General features: G+C 40.8%; 1 protein-coding gene across 3 annotated transcripts in view; it reads right to left on the reverse strand.

The window, feature by feature from the left end:
* SRBD1 (S1 RNA binding domain 1) overlaps positions 1-25,369 on the reverse strand; it is a 207,714-nt gene that overhangs the window by 32,034 nt on the left and 150,311 nt on the right. For all 3 annotated transcript variants that reach the window (XM_074989638.1, XM_074989637.1, XM_074989639.1), the window contains 2 exons: positions 6,247-6,353; positions 923-1,099 (listed from right to left, as the gene is read on the reverse strand). In XM_074989638.1, the coding sequence (XP_074845739.1) occupies positions 923-1,099; positions 6,247-6,353 (284 nt within the window). The remainder of the gene's footprint in view (positions 1-922; positions 1,100-6,246; positions 6,354-25,369) is intronic.

The raw sequence follows: 25,369 nt of genomic DNA on the forward strand, positions 1-25,369 counted from the left end.
GGCCACCGCATGCAGCAGCCCTTAGCCCACGGCTTCTGGCTGCTGCTGCTGCTGGGGGTCCATGCTGCATGCACAGGGTCTGCAACCAGTTGTTGGCTCTGTGGATCTTATGCTGTGCAGGCCGAGTGTGTCTGGGAGGGGCCCTTTAAGGGAGCAGCTTGGGGCTTTGTTGGCCCCTTATTTCGATGGGGAGCACTTGTGTGTGTGGATGCTCCACGTTTCCTTCCGGGGCGGCTCCTTTCGACGTTCTGCGTCACTACTTCGACGCTGAACATCGACGGAACCAGCTCTAGAGGATGTGTAGATGATACGTGTCGAAGTAGCCTATTTCGATGTTCTTATGCCAAAACACGCTACTTCGACGTAGTGTGCAAGTGTAGACGTAGCCTCAATATTTTAACGTTCCTCTACTGTGCTGTTTGACAAAATTTTGACATATATCTGACTTCTCTGTGATCATTTTTATCAGTAATAATTGATAGTGCTGCAGTGGCACCACTGAGGGACTGGCGCATCATCATGCATACTAGGCACTAACCACCGGTGTTGAAAAATGACAGTGCTTGCCCCAAAGAGTGGATAATCTTAACAATCTGCCCTGCCCAGAAGACTAAAAATTACCCACTACCATACCTCCACAGGGCCTTCCAAACATATTCATGCAATTTACAAACAAACATGCTCTGAAAATACCCCTGGTAGTTAACACCTTACAGATGGAGAAAGAGGCACAGACAGAGGCTAAAGGTCACCAGTGAGTCAGTGGCAGAATAAGGAATAAAACCCAGGAATCCTAATTGAGAATAATAGGTTATAGCCAGCAAACCTACTAGACCATTAGCTCTGCTTGGTTGCTGTTTGAGAAGAAATGGGCTTGTGAATGCATGTTGCTACTGACTTTTATTCACACTTGACTAATTACCTGCAAAATGTTCTTATATATTCTTGGTTAAACCTGATGAAGCCAGCACACTGTTGAAAGGATTTTGGCCCCAGTCCTTTAACTTCCTTGAGCTGTTCCCGATTTATAAATGTTCCATTCTTCTCTCGCCACTCAATTATATTTTTAGCCCTATTAGCATTCAGTCCTGCAATATGCCTGAGAAGCAAAGTTTTCAAAATATATTAGTTACAAATAAACAATGACTATTGCAGATACATATTAATAACAAGGATACAAACTGTTTTGGGAAATCTGGTCCAGACAATTCAAGTATCAATACACTAAATAATTTGCAAACACAGAGCAAATCCAAAGGCTGAAGAATCCATCTCCACACCAGTCACGGTTTTATAGACCTTTATCATATCTCACCCTAGTCAGCTCTTTTCTCAAGCTGAAAAGTCCCTGTATTTTTAACCTCTCCTCAGATGGCAGCCACTTCATACCCCAATCACTTCTGCTACCCTTTTCTGAACTTTTGTCAATGCCAAGATATGTTTTTTCATACGACACAATCCACTGTATTCAAGATGTGTTCCCATCATGGATTTATACGGAGAATAAGACAGAGAATACCTTATTTTCTCCATCTTCATGATTCCTAACATTCTGTTTGCCTATTTGATGGCTGCTGCAAACTGAGTGGGTATTTTCAGAGAATTATCCACAATAAGTCCAAGATATCTCTCTCTCTCTCTTTCTCTCTTCAGTGTTAACAGCTAATTTAGTCCCCATCATTTTATACATCTAATTTGGATTCTACTTTCCAATAGGCATTACTTTGCATTTATCAACATTAAAATTCATCTGCCATTTTGTTGCTCTGTCACCTAGTTTAATAAGATCTTTTTGAAGCTCTTCACTGTCTGCTTTGAATTTAGCAATCTTCAGTCATTTTGTATCATCTGCAAATGCTGCTGCCTCACTGCTTACCAATTTCTCCAGATCATTTATGAATATGTTGAATAGGACTGGTGCCAATACAGAGTGCTAGGAGGACACCACTACTTACCTCTCTCCATTCTGAGACGTGACCATTTATTCCCACCCTTTGTTTCCTATCTTTTAATGAGTTAACCAGTCCATGAGAGGATCTTATCTCTTATCCCTCAATAGCTTACTTTGCTTAAGAGCCTTTGGTGAGGGATCTTATCAATGATTTTCTGGAAACCTAACTACACTATACCCATTGAAGCCTTCCTGTCCACATGCTTGTTGACGCCCCTCAGAGAATTCTAGCAGATTGGTGAGGCATGATTTACAGAAAATATTCTGACTTTTCCCCAACAAATTATGTTCATCTCTACGTCTGACAATTCTGTTCTTTACTATAGTTTCAACCAATTTTACTGGTACTGAAGCTAGATCTTCTAGCCTGTTATTGCCAGGATCCCCTCTAAGGCCCTTTCAAAAATTAGTATTCTCCAGGTATTGGTACAGCAGATGACTTAAAAGATAAGTTACAAACTGCAGTTAGTAGCTCAGCAATTTCACATTTACGTTCTTCAGAACTCTTGGGTGAATACTATCTGGTCCCAGTGACTTACTACTGTTTATCAATTTCTTCCAAAATCACCTTTAATGACACCTAAATCTGGGACTGTTTCTCAGATCTGTCACCAAAAAAGAATGGCTCAGATATAGGACTCTCCCTTATGTCCTCAACCATAAAGACTGAGGCAAAAAATTAGTTCAGTTTCTGTGCAATGACCTCATCATCTTTGAGTGCGCCTTAGCTATCTAGAAAACCTAGTGGAACCAGGGGTTGTTTAGCAGGCTCCTTCTTCTGATGCACATAAAAATGCTATTACTTTCTGAGTTTTTGTCTAGCTGGTCTTCGAATTAGTTTTTGACTTTCTTAATTAAATTTTTACACTTCCTTTGACAGTTTATGCTCCTATTTTCCTAATTAGGATTTAACTCCCACTTTTTAAGTGTTTGTTTGTTTTTTTTAAATTTTTCGCTGATTCTTTAATTTGGTTGTTAAGCCATGGTTTAGGTTCACCTACTAGGTTTTTAAATTTGGGGTGTAAATTTCAGTTGCACTACTATTATGGCATGTTTAAAATGTTTTCATGCAGCTTGCACAGATTTCACTTTCAGCACTTTATCTTTTAATTTCTGTTTAATTAGCGGCCTCATTTTTGTGTAGTTCTCCTTTCTTAAATTAAATGAACTTTCTTGTTGCCCACTAATTCAACATATGGAACCTGTGACACCTTACTAAATGTTCCATAACGCACTCTGACATTCTTCTTTCACACTGGCTTTCAACAATTCTTCGTGCCAAGAAATGTATATAATTCAAATACACAGCTCAAAAATTTTCCATTGATCTTTAGTCTATTTCAGAGAATATACCTAATTCTAATGCCTGCAGAGATATCAACATGCCTTGTAAATGCAACAGAAGATGATGAATACATGTAACATATCACATATGTGAGCAATAAGCAAGGTTCATAATCAGCTGGGCTTTGGATGCACTGTTTGCTACCGCTTACATCTCAGAGACACTCATTGCTTTTCAATAGTGTGTGCTAAAAGGAGTATGAATCGCAAAGCATTCATGTTCTGGACTGCCTCTTGTAGACCCTCCTGGCATGACCTACAAAGTACCTAATGTGGGCTCTTATGAATCTGAAAGCAAGGAAGACAGAAAAGAAGGCAAGAGTCAAATACAGAGTCTAAAAGGAAAGATATTGAAAGAGAGATAGACACAGCAGGAGGCTGGTTAAGTGATGTCCAGAAAGAGGACATCCTTAAGCAGTGTGGGGGATGGAGGAGGGGAAGGAAAGACAAGAACAGGATAAATCCATTTTTCTTAACTTTCATAACCCACCGAATTTGCACTTCAAGATTTATAAAGGATGAATATGAAATAAACAACACAAGTATAAAAGAAAAATATTAGAAAGTCCAAGGCACTAAACAAGGTTTAACCAGTGAGTGATACATATAAAGGGAAGCAAGACAACATTTTTACAAGTAACAAGAAGAAAGAGGATGACCACGGACAGGGTAGGCCCATTGCTAAAAGATAATTAAAAAAGCATCAATGGCTGCAGTGATAAACGCTTTTTTTGTCTTAGTTTTCATAAAAATAGTGATTGGACAACTAACAGAGTGAATGTCAGTGTTATCAATGTAGGATCTGACGCTAACATAGGAAAACAGCAATTAAGAATTACTTAGATCACAGATGTCTTCAAATCAGCAGGGCCTGATGAAATACATTCTGAAACTCTTAAGGAACAGGATGTAGACATCTCAGTCATTAGCAATTATCTTTGAGAATTTGTGGAGGATGGGAGAGATCCCAGGGGACTGAAAAAAGACAAATATAGTGCCTGTCTACAAAAGGGGAATAAGGACAACCCAAGGATTTATAGATTAGTCAATATCTGGAAAGATAATGGAGAAAACAATCCATTTCTAAGCATTCAAAAAAAAAGTAAAGTAATAAGTAACAGTCAACATGGATTTGACGAAAACAAATCATTTGAAAACAACTTAATACCTTTTTCAATAGGGAAACAAACCTTGCAGGAAGGGGAGAAACAGTAGATGTGATATACCTTGCCTTTAGTAAAGCTTTAGATACTGTCTGACATGATGCTCTGACATAAACCAAGGAGCTACAACCTAGATGAACCTACTAAAAAGTGGAAGCACAAATGGCTGGTAAACTATATTCAGAGAGTAGTTATCAATGGTTCACAAGTGAGCTGAAAGGGCATACTGAGTGAGGTCCCACTGATATGTCTTGGGTCTGGTAATATTCAACATAAATTATTTAGATTATGTCATCAACAATGCACTTAACAAAGGTTGTGGACAATACCAACTAGGGAGGGACTGCAAGTGCTTTGGAAGATAGAAGGCATATTTTAAATCATCTTGACAAATAAAAGACAATCTGAATTAAACAGGATGAAACTCAATATGGACAAATGGAAAATACTACACTTACGAATGAATAATCAATTGCACAAATACAAAATGGGAAATGACTGACTAGAAAAGCTTACTTCAGAGAGAGTCTAAGAGTTATAATGAATCACAAACTAAACATAGGTTAACACTGTAACAAAAAACAGAGTATTATTTAGGGATGCATTAGCAGGAGTGTTCAGCAAGATACAAGTAATTCATCTGCTGTACTCAGCATCAGTAAGCTCTCAAGAGAAGGTACTGTATCCAGTTCTGCACATTACACTTCAGGAAAGAGGTAGACAAACAGGAAAAAGCTCAGAGAAGAGCAACAAAAAATTATGAAAGGTCTAACATGACCTAGGAAGAAAGATTGAAAAAATGGGTTTGTTCAGTATGAGGAAGAACTTACTGGAGGCTAGAGGAGAAGGAAAGGGCGGGGGGGGGGGGGGGGGGCATGATAATCTCCAAGCACATAGAAGTTTGTTATAAACAGTTCTCCTTAAACACTGATGACAGAACAATAACTAACGGACTTAAATTGTAGCAAGGGAGATTTAGGGTAGATATTAGGAAAAACTTTCTAACTGTAAAGGCAGTTAAGCGCTGAAACAAATTGTTTAGGAACGAAGGCTATGGAGTTGCTGTCGTTGAAGGCTTTTAACAACAGGTTAGATAAATATCTTTCAGAGATGGTCCAGGAAACAATACTTAGTCTTTCCTCAGGGCATGCGATTGAACTAGATGACTCTTCCCATTACACATTTCTATGATTCTATGATTATGGTTTAACAGTCCACTGGGCTAGATGGTTGATATTTTCTGCTTTTTATTTTTTCAGGAAAGAAAATTTGGTACATTGTTACAAAATGTTCCACAAAAATTGTAACATTTTCAATACATTCTAGACCTAGTTAAAAAATTCAAATTTTCCACAGTGAAAAAGGGATACATTTTTATGAACATTTTTCAGATTTTTCTTTCTGTTTTTCCACCAGCTTTACCTGCTATAATTTGTAAAACCATCTTCTGAAAGATGGAACTAACATTTGGAAACATCTTCCTGTGCAATATTCACATACATATTTATTATGCCATATTTGTTATTTCTATGTTTGTTTCATGACACGTTATTACTTTGAAAATATTTGTCTCCTTAGAAGAATAGTTTTACCTTGCAGAATCACATCCGTCCTTCCAAAAAAAACTGACCCTTAATACTTCAGTCTTAATATATCATTTTCAATGTAATTGGAAGTTTAACACAAGAAACATTCGCTCCAGCTGAGTCTGAGTTGGATAACAGACTAAACAGAGACTCTGTGATCCAGAGCCATGTAATTACTGGAATAGGAAAGTATTCAACCTACCTTAACAGTACTTCTGAGCAGATGTTAATATCTACTCCTACAAAGCTGACACACTCCTCAACCACACTGTCCAGAGTTGCTTTGAGTAAAGTCTGTGAGACATCATGCTGAGACACAAAAGTACAAATACTGGGTTACTGAAATACTCTAGCGTTTGTAAAATAGATAAATGAGAACTGCAGACACTATCAACATAAGAAACAACAATACAAGGATGTCTAATTTAATAGTACTTTTTCTACTGTAAAGTTGTCTTGCCCACTGATTTTTCTTAATCTTCTTCATCTCTTTACAAAAACTCTATCATACATCGAACTGATCGAATATGCAGTCTGTTCCATTCGCTGTCAATTTAAACTTTTTTTTTAACTGCACTGGATAAAAAAATTAAAAATTAATGAAACAAAATTCCCAGTTAAAGAATTAACATTGAATTTTATTATATATGCGCCCCTATAGGACAGATTTGTTTAATCTGAAGGTTACACCTTATTCCAAAATTGGATTTTAAAATTGTTAGTAATAAGGGCAAAATTTCAAATTAAGCTCTCTAGATAGTAACTAGACATATTTACACATACGAATGCCACATTTGTTCACACTGCAGTGGGCAAAGCTTATGGTAAGTACCTGTCAAATTTAAATTTTCCTTTTTTGACAATTAAGCATATTGTACAATGGTTTATTAATTACCTTTTAAGAGCAAACCAGATACTATACTAGGTTTGAGAACATGTAGGCTAAATTTCAATCCTGAGGCAATAAAATAAATCAAATGGTAAATAGCTATTTATATTCGGATCCTACTGATACTTACCTATGGTACCACGACTTAACATTCTTCTAGCTTTTACTGTTTGCCTTTTTAAAAATTAATCATGCTTGTTAAAGATAAAAAGTTATAAAATTCTGGAAACCAAAGTTTTACTTCAATCCACAAGAAAGTGAACTTTTCCCCAAACACACCAATGCTTAGAAGTCTGACCTAAAGGGAAAATCCCATCTAAACGTACAAGCTAATTTAATCATAACATTGGTTTGCTGTAGGGTTCTTATAAGTCACTCACATAAATCTCGGTTGATCGGTACTGATTTTGTGATGCACTTATTTAAGACATCATCTTGGATTCAAGCCAAGAGCCCAGATATTTTGTCCAATACAGTGTCTTATCTTCCAGCTGTTTGGATCTTTTAATGTTATTGTAATTATACATGACATGCCACCATCTAGTCATATTTATCATTCATTAAATAATAGTTAATACTAGAACCAAATCCTATGCCAATGTCTCCCTCCTCACAAGAGCCAAACACTGATTCTCACAAATATAATAAAATTACATAGGCAGATCAAAGGACCATTCATGATAGACGCTGGCATCCCCTCTCATGTCAGACATGGAGTGGTACCTCAGCCCATAAACCTCCATCTCCCTGCCTCCCTCCTTCCCAGTTCCCATACCTTCCACCTCCAGAGCCCAAGAATCCAAAGGAACAGCTTGATGCTGGTTCCTGGGTTGTATGGTGTTTCCTGCACACCAGCTCTTTACTTCAAGGTGTGCCAGGAACTGCAGCTGCCCAGATACCTCCAGCTCCCCTTTCCACTCAACAGTGTCCTGTATTTGCCAGCTGGGCTCTGCTAGGTCCAGTAGCCTACAGCAGCAGCCAACAGCTCTGTAGCACCAATTCTGCAGGGAAAGGAAAATTCTGCATATGACATTAATGATAAAGAATCTCCCCAGGAATACGTTGTAAAACTAAATATGCAGAAGTAGCTCCAAGTAACAGAATGTGACTGGTTACATTTTGCCTAATCTTTCTGAAAGGCGGTATAGCTGGTTGCATGAAACTTGAGTTGGCCACAGTGTCTGGTTTCAATTCCCAGCTCTGCTGTAAGGATCACATGGCATTTCAGATACTCAGTTATACCATCAGTAACACGGGAATGGTATCTGAAGCCTGGATCAATAACAAGGGCTCTAAAACACATAGAATTACTTCCACCAATAGAAAAGGTTAACCTGAACTCTCACCTGGCTTCAAAGTGGAACCTTGGTGTCTGTTGTAGTTTGTGTGTTAAACTGAGAACAAATTTTGTGAGCGAGAGCAAACATGGAATAATTCTGAAGTGTTTTATTTATTTCTTTTCCCAGAAACAATCACCAGAGACTGAAACTTCACAAGTCTCTCAAAGAGTGCTTTGCATTTTTCATTTTAATAACAAGTCGTGTGTTTCCGCTTCATATCAGAATTTAAAAATTAAGGGCAGTCAAAGGCACAATCCCATTGCAATCTTTACCACGGACCATACCAGTTTCTCAATTATGCTTCCCATCATATACACCACATTGCCTTTATACCTAAGGTTGTATGTTCGACTTGGGGCTGAAGTCCTTATTTTAAAGTATGTTGGTGAACATAGCAAGAGAGGGAAGAAATAAGAAATCCCTTCAAAGAAAGCCTACTAATTTTAACTGTAAGCATGCCTCAGCTTTGTCCATCCACTGTGTACAGGTTAAAACCTACATAAATACCTCCACAATTACCATTACAAAGGAAAAGACGAGCTCCTTTTTAATACCTCAACATGTCTGATATTTATATTCTTGGATACAGTCAGTGAACCAGAAAATATTGATGTATAAAGTTAGATTACCTGATGACAAGTTAAAACTGATATGGTAAAAATAAAAATCATATAAACTGTAATTAATCATCAAAGGAAGTTCTAATACTTTCAACTTAGAATTTCACAACCAACAGCTCATAAATTTAGTTTACACTTATGTCTCACTTTGAAGTGTGGTTCTACTCTGAAGGAGAAATACAGGTTGCAAGGTTCCAGTTATCGACTTGATTAGTTCAATGGTCAATTTGCTATGTTTAAAAGTATATCTGCATTCACAAACAGCTGTGCTTCAAATTCATCCCAGAACCTGAAAGGCAAGATGGCTTGTTTTGTTTTCCTTGATTTCTGCATCACATTGATTAGGTGAGAGGAATATGCTTTATTTCACTTAAATAAAAAGAACAAAAATTACAACTCAAAAAAGATCTCATTAATAAGATGTGTATCACCCACTGATAGCTTTAGTAGTATTACATCCTCTCATCCTTTGTACTTCTGTTTTTCGATGGTATGATCCAGAGGGTAGCAATTTTGTCTTAGTGTTTGAAAACCATCAAGCACGGTGTTGGGATTAACACAGTCTAAATAATAAGTCACAGCAAAAAGAGAGTCTGAAATCCAAATTCTGCTAAAGCACTGCATTTGCAAACAAATGAAGTAAAAGAAGTAAAAACATTGTACTGGCACTGAAATTTGCTAAACACTTCTGATGTACAGGATAGGAGAGAATAACTTGAATATTCTCAACTCTTACCACCGCAGAGAAAAGAGACTAGTAAAACCTTGTGGAATTAAATGGAATTAAAGGTATGACTGAGCAGCCATGGTGTAGTCTGTTGAGGAAAAAGTTGCCCTTTGTATTTATTCACTGTTCAGATTAGATCTGGACTTGAAATATAACCCAGTGGCAACCTACTAATACATTATAGTTTTAAAGTCTAGTTAGGCAGATCTTCAACTTGTGTAAACTGATGGAGCTCCACTGAAGTCAATTTACACTTGCTGAGGATCTGGACAAACATGTTTGCTAATTCTAGTTCCCAAAGCACAAAACAATAGCTCAACAATTATGTGCCAGAAACTCATCTACTGGAACCTGGGTGAGGAAATAATCTACTGCTCTAAACTTTTCAGGTCTAAAAGCCACAATTAAAAACAAGTTTGATAACCTCAACCAAGAGACCCTGAGAGGTCGTCAAGTCCAGTCCCCTGCACTCTCAGCCGGCCCTATCACCATTCCTGACAGTTTTTGTTTTTTTTAAATGGACCCCTGAAGGATTGAACTCACAACCCTGGATTTAGCAGGCTGTTGAAGGAAGATTCAAACAGGTGCTAAAAACTGTATTGTGATGCACAGATGTGCTGTAAGGACTTTAAAAATGAGCACTGATATTTTACATCTATGCACACTAGTAGAAATCAGCTGACCTTTCCATGCATTCCTGTTCTTTTACAGTGTCCCAGAGTTCAGCTAGGCCCCTCACAATACAGTTAAAAAGACATTATTCCTACCCTGCAGAGTTTACAAAATAAATGCAGACACGACCTAATGAGATTGTTAATATGTTCTTGGAGAGGGGCTAGAAGAGGGTTCTCATCCCTGTGCAGTGAGGTTTCTGGGCTCTGGACCCAGGACTGGAATAGCAATGGTATAACCATATCAACATTAACCCCAAACAGGTAGAGCTGTGTTTCAAGAAGAAATCTGTTTTGTTTTCTGAACCACTTAAACACCAATTGTCCTTTGATTCTAAAGTAAAGCTCCAGCAAACTAAAAAGTCTGGGGACACTCTTTGCTTCTTTCTTCAGGTATGCAATTAAATATTTCTAGCACCTTGTACAACACTGTTTCATTGCTACCTGCCATTCAAATAAAATTTATAAATTCATAAAATAGTACCATGTGAAGCTGGCCACTCTGCCTCATGAAATATAGCACATTTTGAATTAAGAAAAAAAGATACATCCTAGTGTTAATGAATAATTCTCAGTAGCAATTATTTTAAATGTGTAGTGTTTTTCCCCCTTCTAAAAACTGGGGGGAGGAGGTGGGGAAGAAAGCCCAGCCTAAAATAAAATTAAAGCTATTCCATTGCACTGTCTAAAATTAAAATCAACCTTAATGTCTGAAAAATCAGTTTTGGGATTAAACAATAAAGAGGAAAAATTCTAAACTAATCTGGTGACCTCTATGCAACTGGGTGTAATTTAAAATGTGTGAAACATGAAGCCAAAAAAAAGAGGTTTGTAATCAAAATATCAAGTTTTAAGTATGGCACAATTAGTGTAATACACAATACTTTCACGGCTAACGCTCTTTAATGTACAGATTTTTAAAAAATATGTATTACACCTCAGGTAGAAAAGCCTGAAAGTTCAGGTTGAACGTTTTAATCTCAAGCATCCCCTTGGAAAATCCCTTTCAATTACAAGATTATCCCTCTGATGTTTGATAAAAGAGCATAACTTCAAGTATTTCTTTTGAAGATTTCTTGTGGTTTTTCTAAATGGGGATATTTTGTTATGCTCTGTATTTAACTCCGACTCATTTCTTGTCTTTTAAAATCCCAATCCTGTTTATTTTAATAACAATGCATGGTAAAAACTGTGCTATCCAGCACTCACATAACCATGCTCAGTTAACCTGGACACCCAGCTGGCGGCCAGGGAGGCCACATCTTCAAACTTCTACTATACTACTGAAATACCCCAAAACAGTGGTTTTCAACCCGGCGTACATGTATCTGTGTGGATACACAGAGGTCTCCCAGGGCATACAGCAATTCATCTGACCTTTACCTAACTTTACAGCAAGCTACTTAAAATGCATTAATAAAGTCATTACAAACAAATTTCATACAATAATTGGCATAAAGGTTTAAAACCATTGTCCCAAAGGAAGAAACAGATTTCTGTTTTCATCAATCAAAAAATTTGACTAAGCTAAACAGTGCCAGTCTTACTTTAAACAAAATAAAAGAGTATCAAAAAATTTCCATGCAGATGGTTAGCAGTTCTATGTGTGAATTCGCCGTAACATTTATTGCCAATTTGTTACTGTAGAAAAACCCTCTTCTGAGGTGATTTATATGTCCCTGTCCATGAGCCGTGGTGTCTGTGTGGTTGCCCTGCATCCTGACCAAACAGCCTTTAAGCTGAGCATTTAAAATTTATAATCTGCTTTACCAGCAGTGGTGACATATTTCCCTCACAAACCACATCAAAATTAGATAAATTGTAAAGTATATTTACTGTCAAAATGGTGTTTAGATACACAAAATGGCCGCTGGAAAATGACAGTTGCAATTAATATTCGGCGGGCTATGAATATGTATGAAGTTATGGTTTGAAAGGTTTCAAACTGATTGGTTAATTTAGAATCCTTATACATATGTAGTAGTCAAATGCCCCTTTGATACATAGTGGCACTAAGGAGGACCTAGCAGGCAGAGGTTGTCAAACAGGTCCACCCAGGCTGCATATATTCAGGAGAGCAGCCCTGCTTCGGGCATTCCGGACCAGACCTCAGAGGAGAACAGACAAAGAAGAAAGAAGACTACAGAGAAGGACTGAGCTAAGAGCGGGACTGAGCCTGTAGCCGAACATCGCTGGCGGAAGAGCCGAAGCTGACCTGCGTGTCAGTCATCGCTCGCTAGCCGCCGTGGGCCGACGAAGAACAGAAGAGTTCCAGCCAGAAGACCAGAAGAGCTCCAGTCTACCAAGAGCAAAAATCACTAGTAAGGCTCCGGTTCTTTTATCCGGAGGGTTTACCCGGCAGACTGCACCGCCTAAACAACGGTGCCCTGCACGGGGAAACCGCAGCAGCGACCCTGCTCTTCCAGTCACCGACCTTAGCTCGGGCCGGTGTCTGAAATATCATGGTCGTTCCTGAAAAGACACAGGAGGTTTTGTTAACCAAGCCGGTTTTCCTCCTGGCTCTCTTTTTCTTCCTTCCTCCTTTACTATCTGACCTGACGCGGCTGCCGTACAAGCGCGCCGTGAGGGTCATAACTTCCTAGCTCGAAGAGAACTACAGGCCCAGCGCCTGGATTACAGAGCAGGAATAAGGAGGTATTTGTGGTCTGGGTTTAAGGCTAATATAAGTAATTAGGTGAGCAGTTAATGTTTTTATATAGTTTTGTAACAGAGAGTGGATTGGGACTTCCCCAAGTCCATGATCTGCGTCTTATATTTTGTACCCCTTGTCTCTTTGTAAAGGCACAGGAGGCCAATGCTATTGGTCTAGCCTAAAACTATTACATGCACACAGAAGAATAGTTAGGCAAACTGCTTTGTAATTATAATCCAGAGCTATAAGCTCCCCCTATTTAGGAGGGTAGAGCGGTCAGGGATAACCCTATATAGGGAAAACCCTGGTGTTCTTAGTAACCCTTTAAGGGTAATGAAGGTCTGCAATAAAGGGCTACCATAACAAGGTGGTCGAAATAGGCAGTACCGTTTTGAGGGGATAACCTTCAACTAGGAAAACCCCAACATTTAACTAAGGGGATAACTTCTCAGAAGGAAACCCCGCATATACTGGGCTCTCCCCTGCTTGGCCAGCAGGGCAACCCACTTAACTAGAGAATAGACCTAGCTTAGCGCAGGCAAATTCTTATTCTAAGTAAGATCTGCTCCCCGCGGTAGTCGGCCAAGGGTTGAGCGACCTGGTGAACCTCAGGAAGATCCAGGAATAAATTAATACAATATTCAGCTCTGAAGTTATCCTTTCCATTTTACAGCACGCATCGAAGGCTGCACGGCCCGTCCCGGAAGCGCAGTAAGTAGCTAAGGGGTTAGATAGCAGTGCTGTTATAGCAGTTACCTGTTGTTTAAGGCTAAAAGCCAATTAGTATTCAAATCCTGTGCTTATTTTCAGAAAAACAAGGGTCCATATATTTTGTGTCACCTAGCTTACCATAATCCACACTTCTACTTTGTTAAATAAACCCTTTCTCCCTGTTTGAACCTAACACTTTGTCCGTATTTCTTCCTTGGGTAAACACACCGCAGCAGCGCAGTTCACACACCCTGAAACCCCGTTGTGATTAGACCCACCGTAGACGACGAACAGGGTCGCGGGGTAAAATCCTGGGAGCATTGGTAAGGACTCAGTTTTAGTCCAGTCCATTGCTCTGGTGTGACTGACTTAGCCTAATCAATATTGAAATTTATTCTTACGTCACTCACATCCTCGATAGTTACATGATTTAAATCCCATTATTTGTAAATCTAATATCCGCAGCTCCAACCTCTGTCTTCTTGCTACTAAATTAGCAGTAAAAACCAGGTACCTTTCTATAATTGACCCTGGAATGGATATGAGTAACACATCTTGAAGAACACCAGTTATGGAAAGGTAATGGTCTTTTCTTTAAGTTCTTGCTTATGCTCATTCCACATTAGGTGAATCCCAGCTGTTCCTGAGGAGATGGGAGTTCAAGGTGGTACAGACTGAAGGACAATTGAAAGAAGTGCTCCTCTACAGGTACTGCTAAAGCAAAAACTTCCAGCACTGGTGCATGTGATGAGCATACACACCTAATGTGGAATAGATATGAGAAATCACTTGAAGAACCACAATACTTTCCAAAACAGGTATCAGGATTCTCCAATGCATACTATGAGGCCACAAACTGATTTTGATTTATAATAAAAGCAGAATTCACACCAACTCCAATGGAAGTATGAAGAGAGAGATTTGGGCTTCCATGACAATGCTTCTGACTGCTAAGTAGGAGGCTAAGATTTCCTTTCCAGCAGTAGTCCTTCTTTGTGCCATTAATACTGCATGCAATTCACCCTGGCAGGAGATGTCTTGTCTCCATCAGGGGGAGATTAAATCAGGAACCTCGGAAACTGTCTGGCTCCAGAAAGCAACAAGTTTATTCTGAAAATTGCATTTCAGAACTTTGCTGAGGGAGGAGGCACAACCAACAAGGAAGACTATATTCTGGGAAAGGACAGGCCATAAACTGTTTTGCCAGTATGTAGTGGAAAATCACAAAGACCAGGTTATCCTAAAGCTCAATTTAGTCTCTGACTATGACCCCTCTGGAAGATAAAGGAGCAGCAGTTGTGTGTTTTAAAGGAAAGAGTTCCACCTAGACCTGTCATAAGCACAATTATGATTGGTGGGGGAAGGGAGAAAAGGGTTAGTCTTAAGTGTGAAAAAGCAAGAGGAAAATACAAGATCCTCACAGCTCTACAAAAGAGGTGGCAGAATTCATCACACCTCTAATAAATCAGGCAATGTAATATCAGGGAATTACTACTTCTAGCAAAAAAGAAAATGCCACAAAAACAGCTAAGAGAAACTTTCCAGAAAATTTTGTATTAGTGGCTCTCTTTAAGTCATTATTTAAATATATTTTCTAATTATTGTACCCTTGACTATCAAAATGCTGCTCTAGTCATGTCAATATTAAATGTCATTACACATCAATACTTTCATTACAAAGCCTATATTTCAAAAATCATATTCCTATTTTTCCCCAAGCCCGCTGTTAATCATAGTAAGCGTTATTTGTTTAAATCAGAAGAACAATTAATTTTATGTAATGTGAATACAGCTTCAGAAATCATTAGAGAGGGCAGGTTTTAGATGAGTTGATTTTCCTTCTTTAGCACAAAAATGCTCACATTGCCCAGGCATGAATGTAGATTTTTACTTCTGGCTTTAGTTCACTATATTAGTTTCACTGGGTACGCCTTTTGTTTTATCAGCTGCTCATCCCCACAAGCTTCCCGCTTTGCCTCCTATAGCTAAAGGCCTAAACAGGGTTAGGAATTAAAGAAAATGCAAGAATGTTTTCCACAGAGAACACAGCCAATTTCAAATAAAGAACGCTTATTTTCTCTGCTTGCTAGAAAGCATCCACTTCATTTTGATTGGCACATGGGAGCTGAAAGAAGTCATCCAAGGGAGTGTGTGTTGAATGACCCATGGAAGACTGAAAGCTAACAGAAAGCCAGGAAACATTCGAAAAAACAGAATAGTGTGCTCAGCACCAGTGTTTCTCAGATTCTCCAAACATAGCTCATAAGAACCCATTGTGTCTTTCATCTCAGATAACTGGAAATAATTTCAGCACCATTCATTGTACATGTTAGTAAGTTAAATGAAAGAAAAGCTTAAGTAATTCATCTTTAAAAGAAATTTCAGCGCTTTACAGCAAATTAATTTATTTTCTTTCTTAAGATGAGCTGTGCACTGAGATAACAGGTCGATTAAAATACACATTTTGTATTCCTCCACATACAGGGCTAATAAAGTCATGTGCATTTGTTGAAAATGGTGGGATTGATGGTGCACCTTCTTTTCCACCTAATTCTAATTTTTCAGCCTGAAAACTTAAGCTCCTGATGTTAGTTTAGAACATCAATGAAAATATATACAGTAAACTTTATCTTAAGTGGCATTCTATCATTTGGAACTCTCAAATAACCAACATTTTAACCATAGGTAAGTTTTAGTTACGTTTTCCACAAGTACAGTATAGTGAAAGTAAATACAAATAAATACAGCAAATACAAGTTTACAGTTTACAATACTACTGTTGTTGGTAAATAAAGTACTCAGCATGCATTTTGGTTTGTTTCTTAATATCTAATCTTGCTTTTCTTTAGTGTTATGCATTGCTAGGTACACCTCTCTATTATTCAGAACATTTGAATATCCAGCAATCTCCCAGTCCCAAGGTTGCCAGATACCGAAGAGTGTACTGCAATAAGTTTTAATACAAGTCTTACATTGCCCTCTTATAACAAGCTACTTATTCCACTCTTACACTAGATGTGTAAATATAATATATTCATACCCACACACAGGTTACCAGCATCAGTCATGCTAGAAAAAATCTGTTTCCATTATGAATCCCTAGTTTTAGTTTTTATAATTTAACCATAAAATTAACTGCACACATTTGGGAAATATATTCATAGCTCTTTCCTCCCCAGTAAAGATCAGAAAATAATGCGTATGGCAAATCTGAAATATATAAACTTTGAACAAAGAAAAAACAAATTTTCAATGACCATTAGAACTGCTAGTTACCAATTTTCAAGGCTGTGGGGAAGAGGTTACCCTTGTAACAGAGGGGAAGTGAAAGGGAGAAAGAAGTTATCCAAACTTGAATAAAGAGTTTACTTCTGGTTATCATTTTATAGGAAATGGACCATATATCATCTTTACTTAAGACTGAAATATTAGTCAAAATTTCTGTTCTTAAACAGAAACAACAGAATATGAAACACATTTAATCACTAAATATAATTTCAAAAAAGAGATCATAAAATGGGACAATACAAATAGGTGTCTGCAGCACCTGAGGGACTGGCAGCAACCCAAGCACTGGTACAAGCTATGGAGAACAGGGCAGAAGCCCAGGCTGCAGCACAGAAGTGAGGGTGGTACACACTTATTTTTGCACTGTCTGTGCAGGTAGATATGCTCTCCCTCTGGTAACAGCCAAGCAGAGAAAGGGCCAAATCCTGTCCCCTTCCCTGCTTGGCTGATTTTGGGAAGATCAGATTTCATAAGGACAGGCTTATTTCATGATCCGTGACATGATTTCACAGCTATGAAATTGGTAGGGGTGTACACATAATATAAAATACTGAATATTCTTTAATTTGTTGCAAATCTTCTTGGGGTGAAATTCATTACTTTGCAAATGGGTCCAGCATGTAGTGAATTTACTGACAACACAGATCTTCAGCACCCTCTCACAGTGATCCCATGAAACTGCAATAATAGTGTCTTCACATGATTCTGAGCATTATTTCCTTTCACAGCTAGAAAGAAAAAAATGCCAGAAATCAGCTGTGATGGGGCATTTTGTTTTGCAGGCACAGGGTGGTGATCTGGAAACACTGAAGAAACAGAGCCCTAAACAAAAGAAGCAGAAATGTTGACACTTGGATGCATGGGCTCCCTACTACCACAAAAACATAATATTTAAAAACATTCTTAACCTATAGTATAGCAAAATCATTTCCTGCAGTTCAAAGTAATTTCTATTTGACTCAATGTACAGGTTAAAAACTGTACCTCTATGCTTTGACAGGGTATATTCAGATTGGATAAGAATGTAAATCTCTATTTTTGGGCACACTTCTAGGCTATATAAGAGACTTCTTCTGAATTCAACCTTCTTATTCAGATAAACAAACACCACTCAGCAGATCAGAATTAGCTCAACTTTTGAGAAAAGACCATCTAAGCATCCTTCATTTTTACAATTATAAATGGTATTGTATAATATTGTGCCACAACAGACATCAGAAAGACCAGAATTCAAAGAAAACTGCTGATGCTCATTAGTCAAGCTCCAGCTTGCTAGCTTTCAAGCACAGCAAGTGAACCAGGAAGTTTAAATGCTATACTCGCAATTTTTGCAATTTCAGTGAAAGTAACATTTAAAATGTTCAATAATTAGGGCCCTACCAAATTAATCATCTATTGTGGTCAATTTCACAGTCACAGGATTTTTAAAATGGTAAATCTCATAATTCCAGGTATTTAAATCTGAAGTTTCATGATGCTGTACGTAGGGGGTCCCTGCCCAAAAAAGGAGTTGGGGGGGAGATTGCAAGGTTATTGCAGGGGGAGCTGCAGTGCTGTTAATCTTCCTTTTGCACAGCTGCTGGCACCAGCATAGCCTTTAGAGCTCAGCAGCTGGAGAGTGGTGGCTGCTTGCCAGGAATCCAGCTCTGAAGGCAGAACTACTGCTAGCAGCAGCTCAGAAGTAAGGATGGCCTGGTACGGCACTGCCACCATTATTTCTGCACTGCTGCCGGCATAGCTGTGCTGTTCGTCACCAGCCCCCACTCTCCCAGCCACCTAGCTCTGAAAGCAGCAGTACAGAAGTAAAGGTGGCTTGTCATTGTTACATCTGTGCTGCTGTGGGTGGGGTGCTGCCTTCTGAGCTGTGCACATGGACATTACAACCATCCTTCTCCACCTGTCCAACTCTGAAAGCAGTGCAGAAGTAAGGGTCGCAATACCATGACACTCCTGAAAGAACCTTGTGATCCCCTAGCGATTGCTTTTTGGTTCTGGACCTCCAATTTGAGATATACTGGTCTCACCCATGATATCTAGTATGGGGAACACATTTTGCATGGTTGTAAATTTGGTAGGGCCCTATCAACAATGCTTTAAATTTTACATGTTTTAAAATCGCTGCACATGTGTTGGTTGGTTGTAGCCAAATCATGCATTTTAATGCTTTAATAATTATTTATCAAAGCTTAGGAAAATGAAACAGTAAGGGGGAGAAGGCTATGCTAAATCGATCACAAAACAAATTCCTCATGGGCTATTTGGGTTATTAGCACGTAAAATATTAATAACCTAAATGGCACAAAAGAAATTTAATTGATCTATTTAGCACATGCTGCTCCTCATTTCTGATCCATTTAATTTTCTTTTAATTGTTTATTCAAAACTGCAAGATGCAAGACAGTCTGAAAATTAAAACATTTTAGATGGCGTGCATTAGAATGCAGGTTATTAGCAACAGGGATCAAAAGAGCTTAATATTAAGTGATTGTGACCAGTTTCAAAAAATGTGCATGTGACTTTTATCGTCATGGAACCATGTGTCATATAATTAACACTATAATTTATGTTTCCTTTTCATTAACAAAGAGCAAGTACTGTATTGATTCTCTGTATTTATTTGGTAGTCTTGGCCCTACAGATCATTTTAGTCAAAATGAGGCTTGTAAGCTGAGTTGTGAGGTTTCAAGGGGAACAGAAGAGATACAGTTCAAGGCTTTTCATTTATGACTGTGTGGATAGGGCCTCCTCGCCCAAACCAGTAGACTCCAGTTCTTTTGTTCCATGTAAGCGGAAAAAGTATACCCAGTTACTCAATGGGATCTTCAGTGTTTTCTCTCTGCATACAATGTTTGACTATAGCACTATCTTTGAGATATTCATTCAGGGATTGCAGCTCAGTATGTTTTTTCCCCTAAAAATCCATCTCTAGATAACAACTTTTGTTCATCTGATTCCTAGTATAAACAGGCTAGAAAAACTCAGCTCTGGGCTGAAGAACAGTGCAGAGACTTCTCCACAGCTCTTAACTTCTTCCTAAAACATTACAAGCACCGTTATATCTACTGATGCTTCAGTGGCAGCAAGCAAATCGCCTGTGGTACAGAGATACTTTGATTCTGTGCATTCCATTTGAATGGCTTCAGCCACCAGAGTCTACCAGAGAAAGTACTTGCTCAAATGTTCTACAAAATAAGTTACAAGACAAAATTCTGTGTTAACTGTTCTGGTTCTGCTAAACAATTCTGAAGTGAAAATGATCTTTAAAAAAATACTGTGGAAATATTAAACTTCACAGCACCAGTGAGACATAAGCAAGTTTACTGTCCACATTTTACATATGGTTAAACTCGAGCACAAAAATTAATTCCCATCTCCAAAATCACAGGAGGGGTCAGTGGAAGAGAAAGAATTAGAACACACAATTTCCTGGCTGCAGACTTGAACTCCATTCATCATGCCGCTTGTCACATTTTAGTTACGGAAGCTAAGGCATTGTTGATTCCCAGACCTTGACCTCCGTCCAGGCGGATGTCATAGCTGAGGCAAAAGTCACAGAGATGGAGTATATCTTGGCACAGAGACGATGAGTGTGTCTCATTGGAGTGGTCCCTAAAAAGGGCCACGGAGTGGAGATGGAGGTGGAGAAATAAATTGGAGGCTATAACCCCGAGAAACAGTGCCCAGGATCCATTGGTCTGATGCTATAGTGGTTCAGGATGGGAGAAAATGGGAAATGTTTCTCCGAAATGCAGGGGGAGGAGGAGATTGGACTCATAGGGAAATCTGGTATGCTGCACTCTGGCACACCTTCAAAATGATTCCTTAGCTCCCTGTTTGGAGTGGATTAAGCCTGACTGGTCTGAGGGCACTGGCTGACTCAGCTTCCACTTATACCTTTTGCTATTCTTATCCCAGGGCTCCTGATGTGGCTGGCTCTTTGGATCCAGTGACTAGCAGATTCACCCTAACAAATCTAGCCAGTTGGGGAAAGGACGATTGGCAATACAAACTGAGCATTCTGTGCCTCTCATCATCCACTCAGCGCTAGGACCCTGTAGAAGACTGAGAGCTTGAACGAAATCAATAATTTGACAAATAGAGACCACAAGGACCATCATGACAGGGACCAGTGCCAATTAAAAGAAAAGAGGCAATGTTACTCTCTGGAATGGTCACAGGAGCAGTGCTGACATCTGAGACCCTGATGTCTCAGTTTGTTGCCTTTGCCAGGGGTCACGTGCCTCAGCAGGTCTGTGCCAGAGTGGCCGTGTCTACACGTGCCCCAAACTTCGAAATGGCCACGCAAATGGCCATTTCAAAGACTACTCATGAAACGCTGAAATGCATATTCAGCGCTTCATTAGCATGCGGGCAGCCGCGGCACTTCGAAATTGATGCGCCTTGCCGCCGTGCGGCGTGTCCAGACGGGGCTCCTTTTCGAAAGGACGCCGCCTACTTCGAAGTCCCCTTATTCCCATCAGCTCATGGGAATCAGCTCATGCAGGGGAGTGCGGACAGGCTGGAATCCTAGGTAGGGAGTGCTGTCCACTGGGGAGAAGCTCTAAAGGAACCCAATGTGGGCTTGCCTCCAGACTGAGGCACCGTGGACAGCTGCGCTACTCAACTTCCAAATATTCCCTGTGCCACCTGTAGGGCTTCTGGAGTCGTCATCCTCTCCAGGTGCCAGAGTTCATCATTGCTCCCCATTGCAGACAAGCTGAACCAGAGCCTGATTTCCCAAAGGAGACGATGAGCTGCCACAACAGCCACCTGGCTCCCCTTCCTGTTTTCCTTTTCTTTTATGGGTTGGAGCAGAACTCCCCTGGAGCTGGCATGGGTGAGCCGTGTTGGCTGGAGGACAGAACCAGAGGGACAATCTGCACTGAAGCAGTGGAGCTCAAGGCAAGAGTTCGACCTTTGCAGCGGTGCTGGGGTCAACACTGACTGCCTCACAGGAGCATGCAAATTAATGTCCCTTGCTTTTTTGGTACAGAGCTTAAACAGTTTGCAAATTTGGAACTTATCCCTCATGTGCCTCTTGCTGAGACACTTCAGGCAACCATTGTGCAGGTCACTAACTGGCATAGGACACCTGCATGTTTCAAAAGCTCAGAAGTCTGCGGTTTGGCGCATGCCCCGATGCCAGACTAAGTCCCTTCCAGGGTGATGCCACACAATATAATTAGTAGGCATCCTTCAGTCTGCATAGACTATGGATCGCACCCTTTAAAGTTTCAATTGAGGACTTCATTTACAGCGTCTATTGTGACTATGAAGACCCACAAGAGAGTGACCGTCCTTGCTGCATCTCTTGCAGATGTAGTGGGTGTCTGGCAAGTCCTTATTGTGCTTTCTGAGCGCTCGCTTCTCCTCTGCTAGCTGTCTGATCTTCATCTCGCTCTTCTGAAGGCCCTTGTGTAACCCCTGCCTCCGCCTGCTGCGGTCGTCTGCTAGTTCTTCCCAGTTGTCCAGCTCGATGTCTACCTCTCTGAGGTCTCTCTTGCAGACATCTTTGTAGCGCAACTGGGGGCATCCGGGAGGTCTTTTGCCAGAGGCTAGCTCACCATACAGGATGTCTTTTGGAATCCTTCCATCATTCATCCTGTGGATGTGGCCAAGCCAGCGGAGCCGACGCTGCCTGAGGAGGGTGTGCATGATTGGGATTCCAGCTTGCTCGAGGACGGCGGTGTTGGGCACTCTGTCCTTCCATGATATTCCAAGGATGTGCCTGAGGCAGCGCAAGTGGAAGACGTTCAGCCTCTTTTCCTGGCGGGCATACAGGGTCCAAGTCTCGCTGCCATAAAGGAGGGTGCTGAGGATGCAGGCTCTGTAGACTTGCATTTTGGTGTGAGTGTACAGCTTGTTGTTATTCCACACTCTCTTGCTGAGTCTGGACAGAGTTGTGGCTGCTTTTCCGATCCTCCTATTTAGCTCAGTGTCTAATGACAGGGTGTCAGTGATGGTGGACCCCAGGTAAATGAACTCGTGGATGACCTCTAACGTACAGTTGTCAATGCTGATTGATGGGGATTCAGCAACATCCTGACCGAGTATGTTTGTCTTCTTTAGGCTGATGGTAAGCCCAAAGTCCTTGCACACTTTGGAGAACTGATCCAGCAGTTTTTGAAGCTGGTCTTCTGTGTGAGACGCTACAGCAGCATCGTCTGCGAACAGCATGTCTCTGATGAGGACTTCTCGCACATTAGACTTAGCTTTCAGCCTTGCAAGATTAAACAGTTTCCCATCAGATCTTGTGTGCAGCAAGATGCCCTCTGTTGAAGATCATGCTTCAGGAGGAGTGCGAAGAAGATCCCGAACAATGTCGGAACAAGCACACATCCTTGTTTGACGCCGCTCCTGATTCTGAAAGCGTCCGATAATGCGCCGTCATATTGGATGGTTCCTCTCATGTCTTCGTGGAACGACTGGATCATCTTGAGTAACCGTGGAGGACAGCCTATCTTGTGGAGCAGTTTGAACAGACCATCCCTGCTGACCAAGTCAAAGGCCTTGGTCAGGTCGATGAAGGCTATGTAGAGTGGCTTTCTCTGCTCCCTGCACTTCTCCTGCAGCTGCCTTAGAGAGACCATGTCAACGGTAGACCTCTCTGTGCGGAATCCGCACTGCAATTCGGGGTACACCCTCTCAGCAATCTTCTGGAGTCTGCCAAGGATGATGCGTGCAAACAGTTTACCAGTGACGGTTAGGAGGGAGATTCCACGGTAGTTGTTGCAGTCGCTTCTGTCTCCTTTGTTCTTATACAATGTTACAATGTTAGCGTCGCGCATATCCTGTGGAACCTCATCCTCTTTCCAGCACAGGCACAGTAGCTCATGTAGGGGTTCCAGGAGTGTGTCCGCGGCACATTTGATTACCTCTGGTGGTATACTATCCTGACCAGGGGCCTTTCCTGCTGCAATGCTGTCGATGGCTCTCTTCAGTTCATCTACAGTCGGTTCTTGATCCAGTTCGTCCATTACTGGTAGGAGCTCGACAGCATCGAGGGCTGCGTCAACCACAACGTTCTCATGTGAGTACAGCTCGGAGTAGTGCTCAACCCAGCGCTCCATCCGTTTGGCTTTGTCAGCAATGACTTCACCAGATTTGGATTTCAGAGGTGCCATCTCGTTCTGGGTGGGTCCTAATGCCTTCCTCATACCCTCATACATTCCTCTGAGATTACCAAATTCAGCACAGGTCTGGATGCTGCTGCATAGCTGGAGCCAGTGGTTGCTGGCACAGCGCCTGGCTGTCTGCTGTACTGTTCTTCTGGCCTCTCTAAGTGCTTGCTAGGTACTCTGGCTCGGTGAGCATTTGTACTCCAGGAGTGCAGCGCGCTTCTTTTCAATGACTGGAATCATCTCATCAGAGTTAGCTTCGAATCAGTCGTTCGTGTTCTTAGCTCTTCTTCCAAACACCGACAAGGCCGTGTTGTAAACAGTATCCCATAGATGTTGCCATTTGGATGTTGCATCGGCGCCCCCAGGGCCGCTGCACAGATTTTCCTGGAGGGTCTCTCTGAACTTTTCAGCTTTCTCCAAGTTTGCCGTCTTTCTGGCATCAATGCGGGGCCTTCCAGCAGGTTTAGAGCAGTACAGCTTCTTGGGTCTCAGCTTGAGCTTGGAGCAAACTAGCGAGAGATCTGTATCACAGTCAGCACTATGATAGCTGCGTGTCAGAAGGACGTTTTGAGGTTATTACGCCTAGTGATGACCACATCTAGTTGATGCCAGTGCTTCGAGCGTGGGTGTCTCCACGACACTCTGTGCTGTGGCTTCGTTCGGAAGAATGTGTTTGTGATGCACAGATTGTGGTACGTGCACAGTTCAAGGAGACGCTGTCCATTGTCATTCATTTTTCGCACACCAAAGTGTCCTAAGCACGAAGGCCATGAGGCCCAATCAGCTCCAACTCTTGCATTGAAGTCATCCAAGATGTACAGTTGTTCACGAGCAGGTATTTGCGCTACTGCAGCACTAAGCACGTCATAGAACTTGTCTTTTACTTCTGGTGTGGCGTACAGGGTTGGAGCATAAGCGCTGATCAGGTGAACAGGACCAGTGCAGGTTTGAAGCGTGATCCGAAGAAGTCTTTCTGACCTGCCCATGACTAAATCCACCATTTGTAGAAGGGTGTTTCTGACAGCAAAGCCAACACCATGCTCTCTGGGTTCTTCTTGGGCTTTACCCTGCCAGAAAAAGGTGTAGTCCTTTTCCTTTAAAGATCCCGAATCTGCGAGTTGCGTCTCTTGCAGTGCAGCGATATCAACTATGAGCCTCTTCAGTTCCTCGTTGACGACAGCGGTCTTTCGGGTGTCACTGATGGCCTGAAGATCTTCAGTCAAGCCGGTCAGCATGGTCCGCACATTCCAGCAAGCAATACAATATAATTATTATTAAGGGAAACTACTATAAACAACTACTATA

This window comes from Carettochelys insculpta, chromosome 3, assembly GCF_033958435.1.
Source record: "Carettochelys insculpta isolate YL-2023 chromosome 3, ASM3395843v1, whole genome shotgun sequence".
NCBI lineage: Eukaryota > Metazoa > Chordata > Testudines > Carettochelyidae > Carettochelys > Carettochelys insculpta.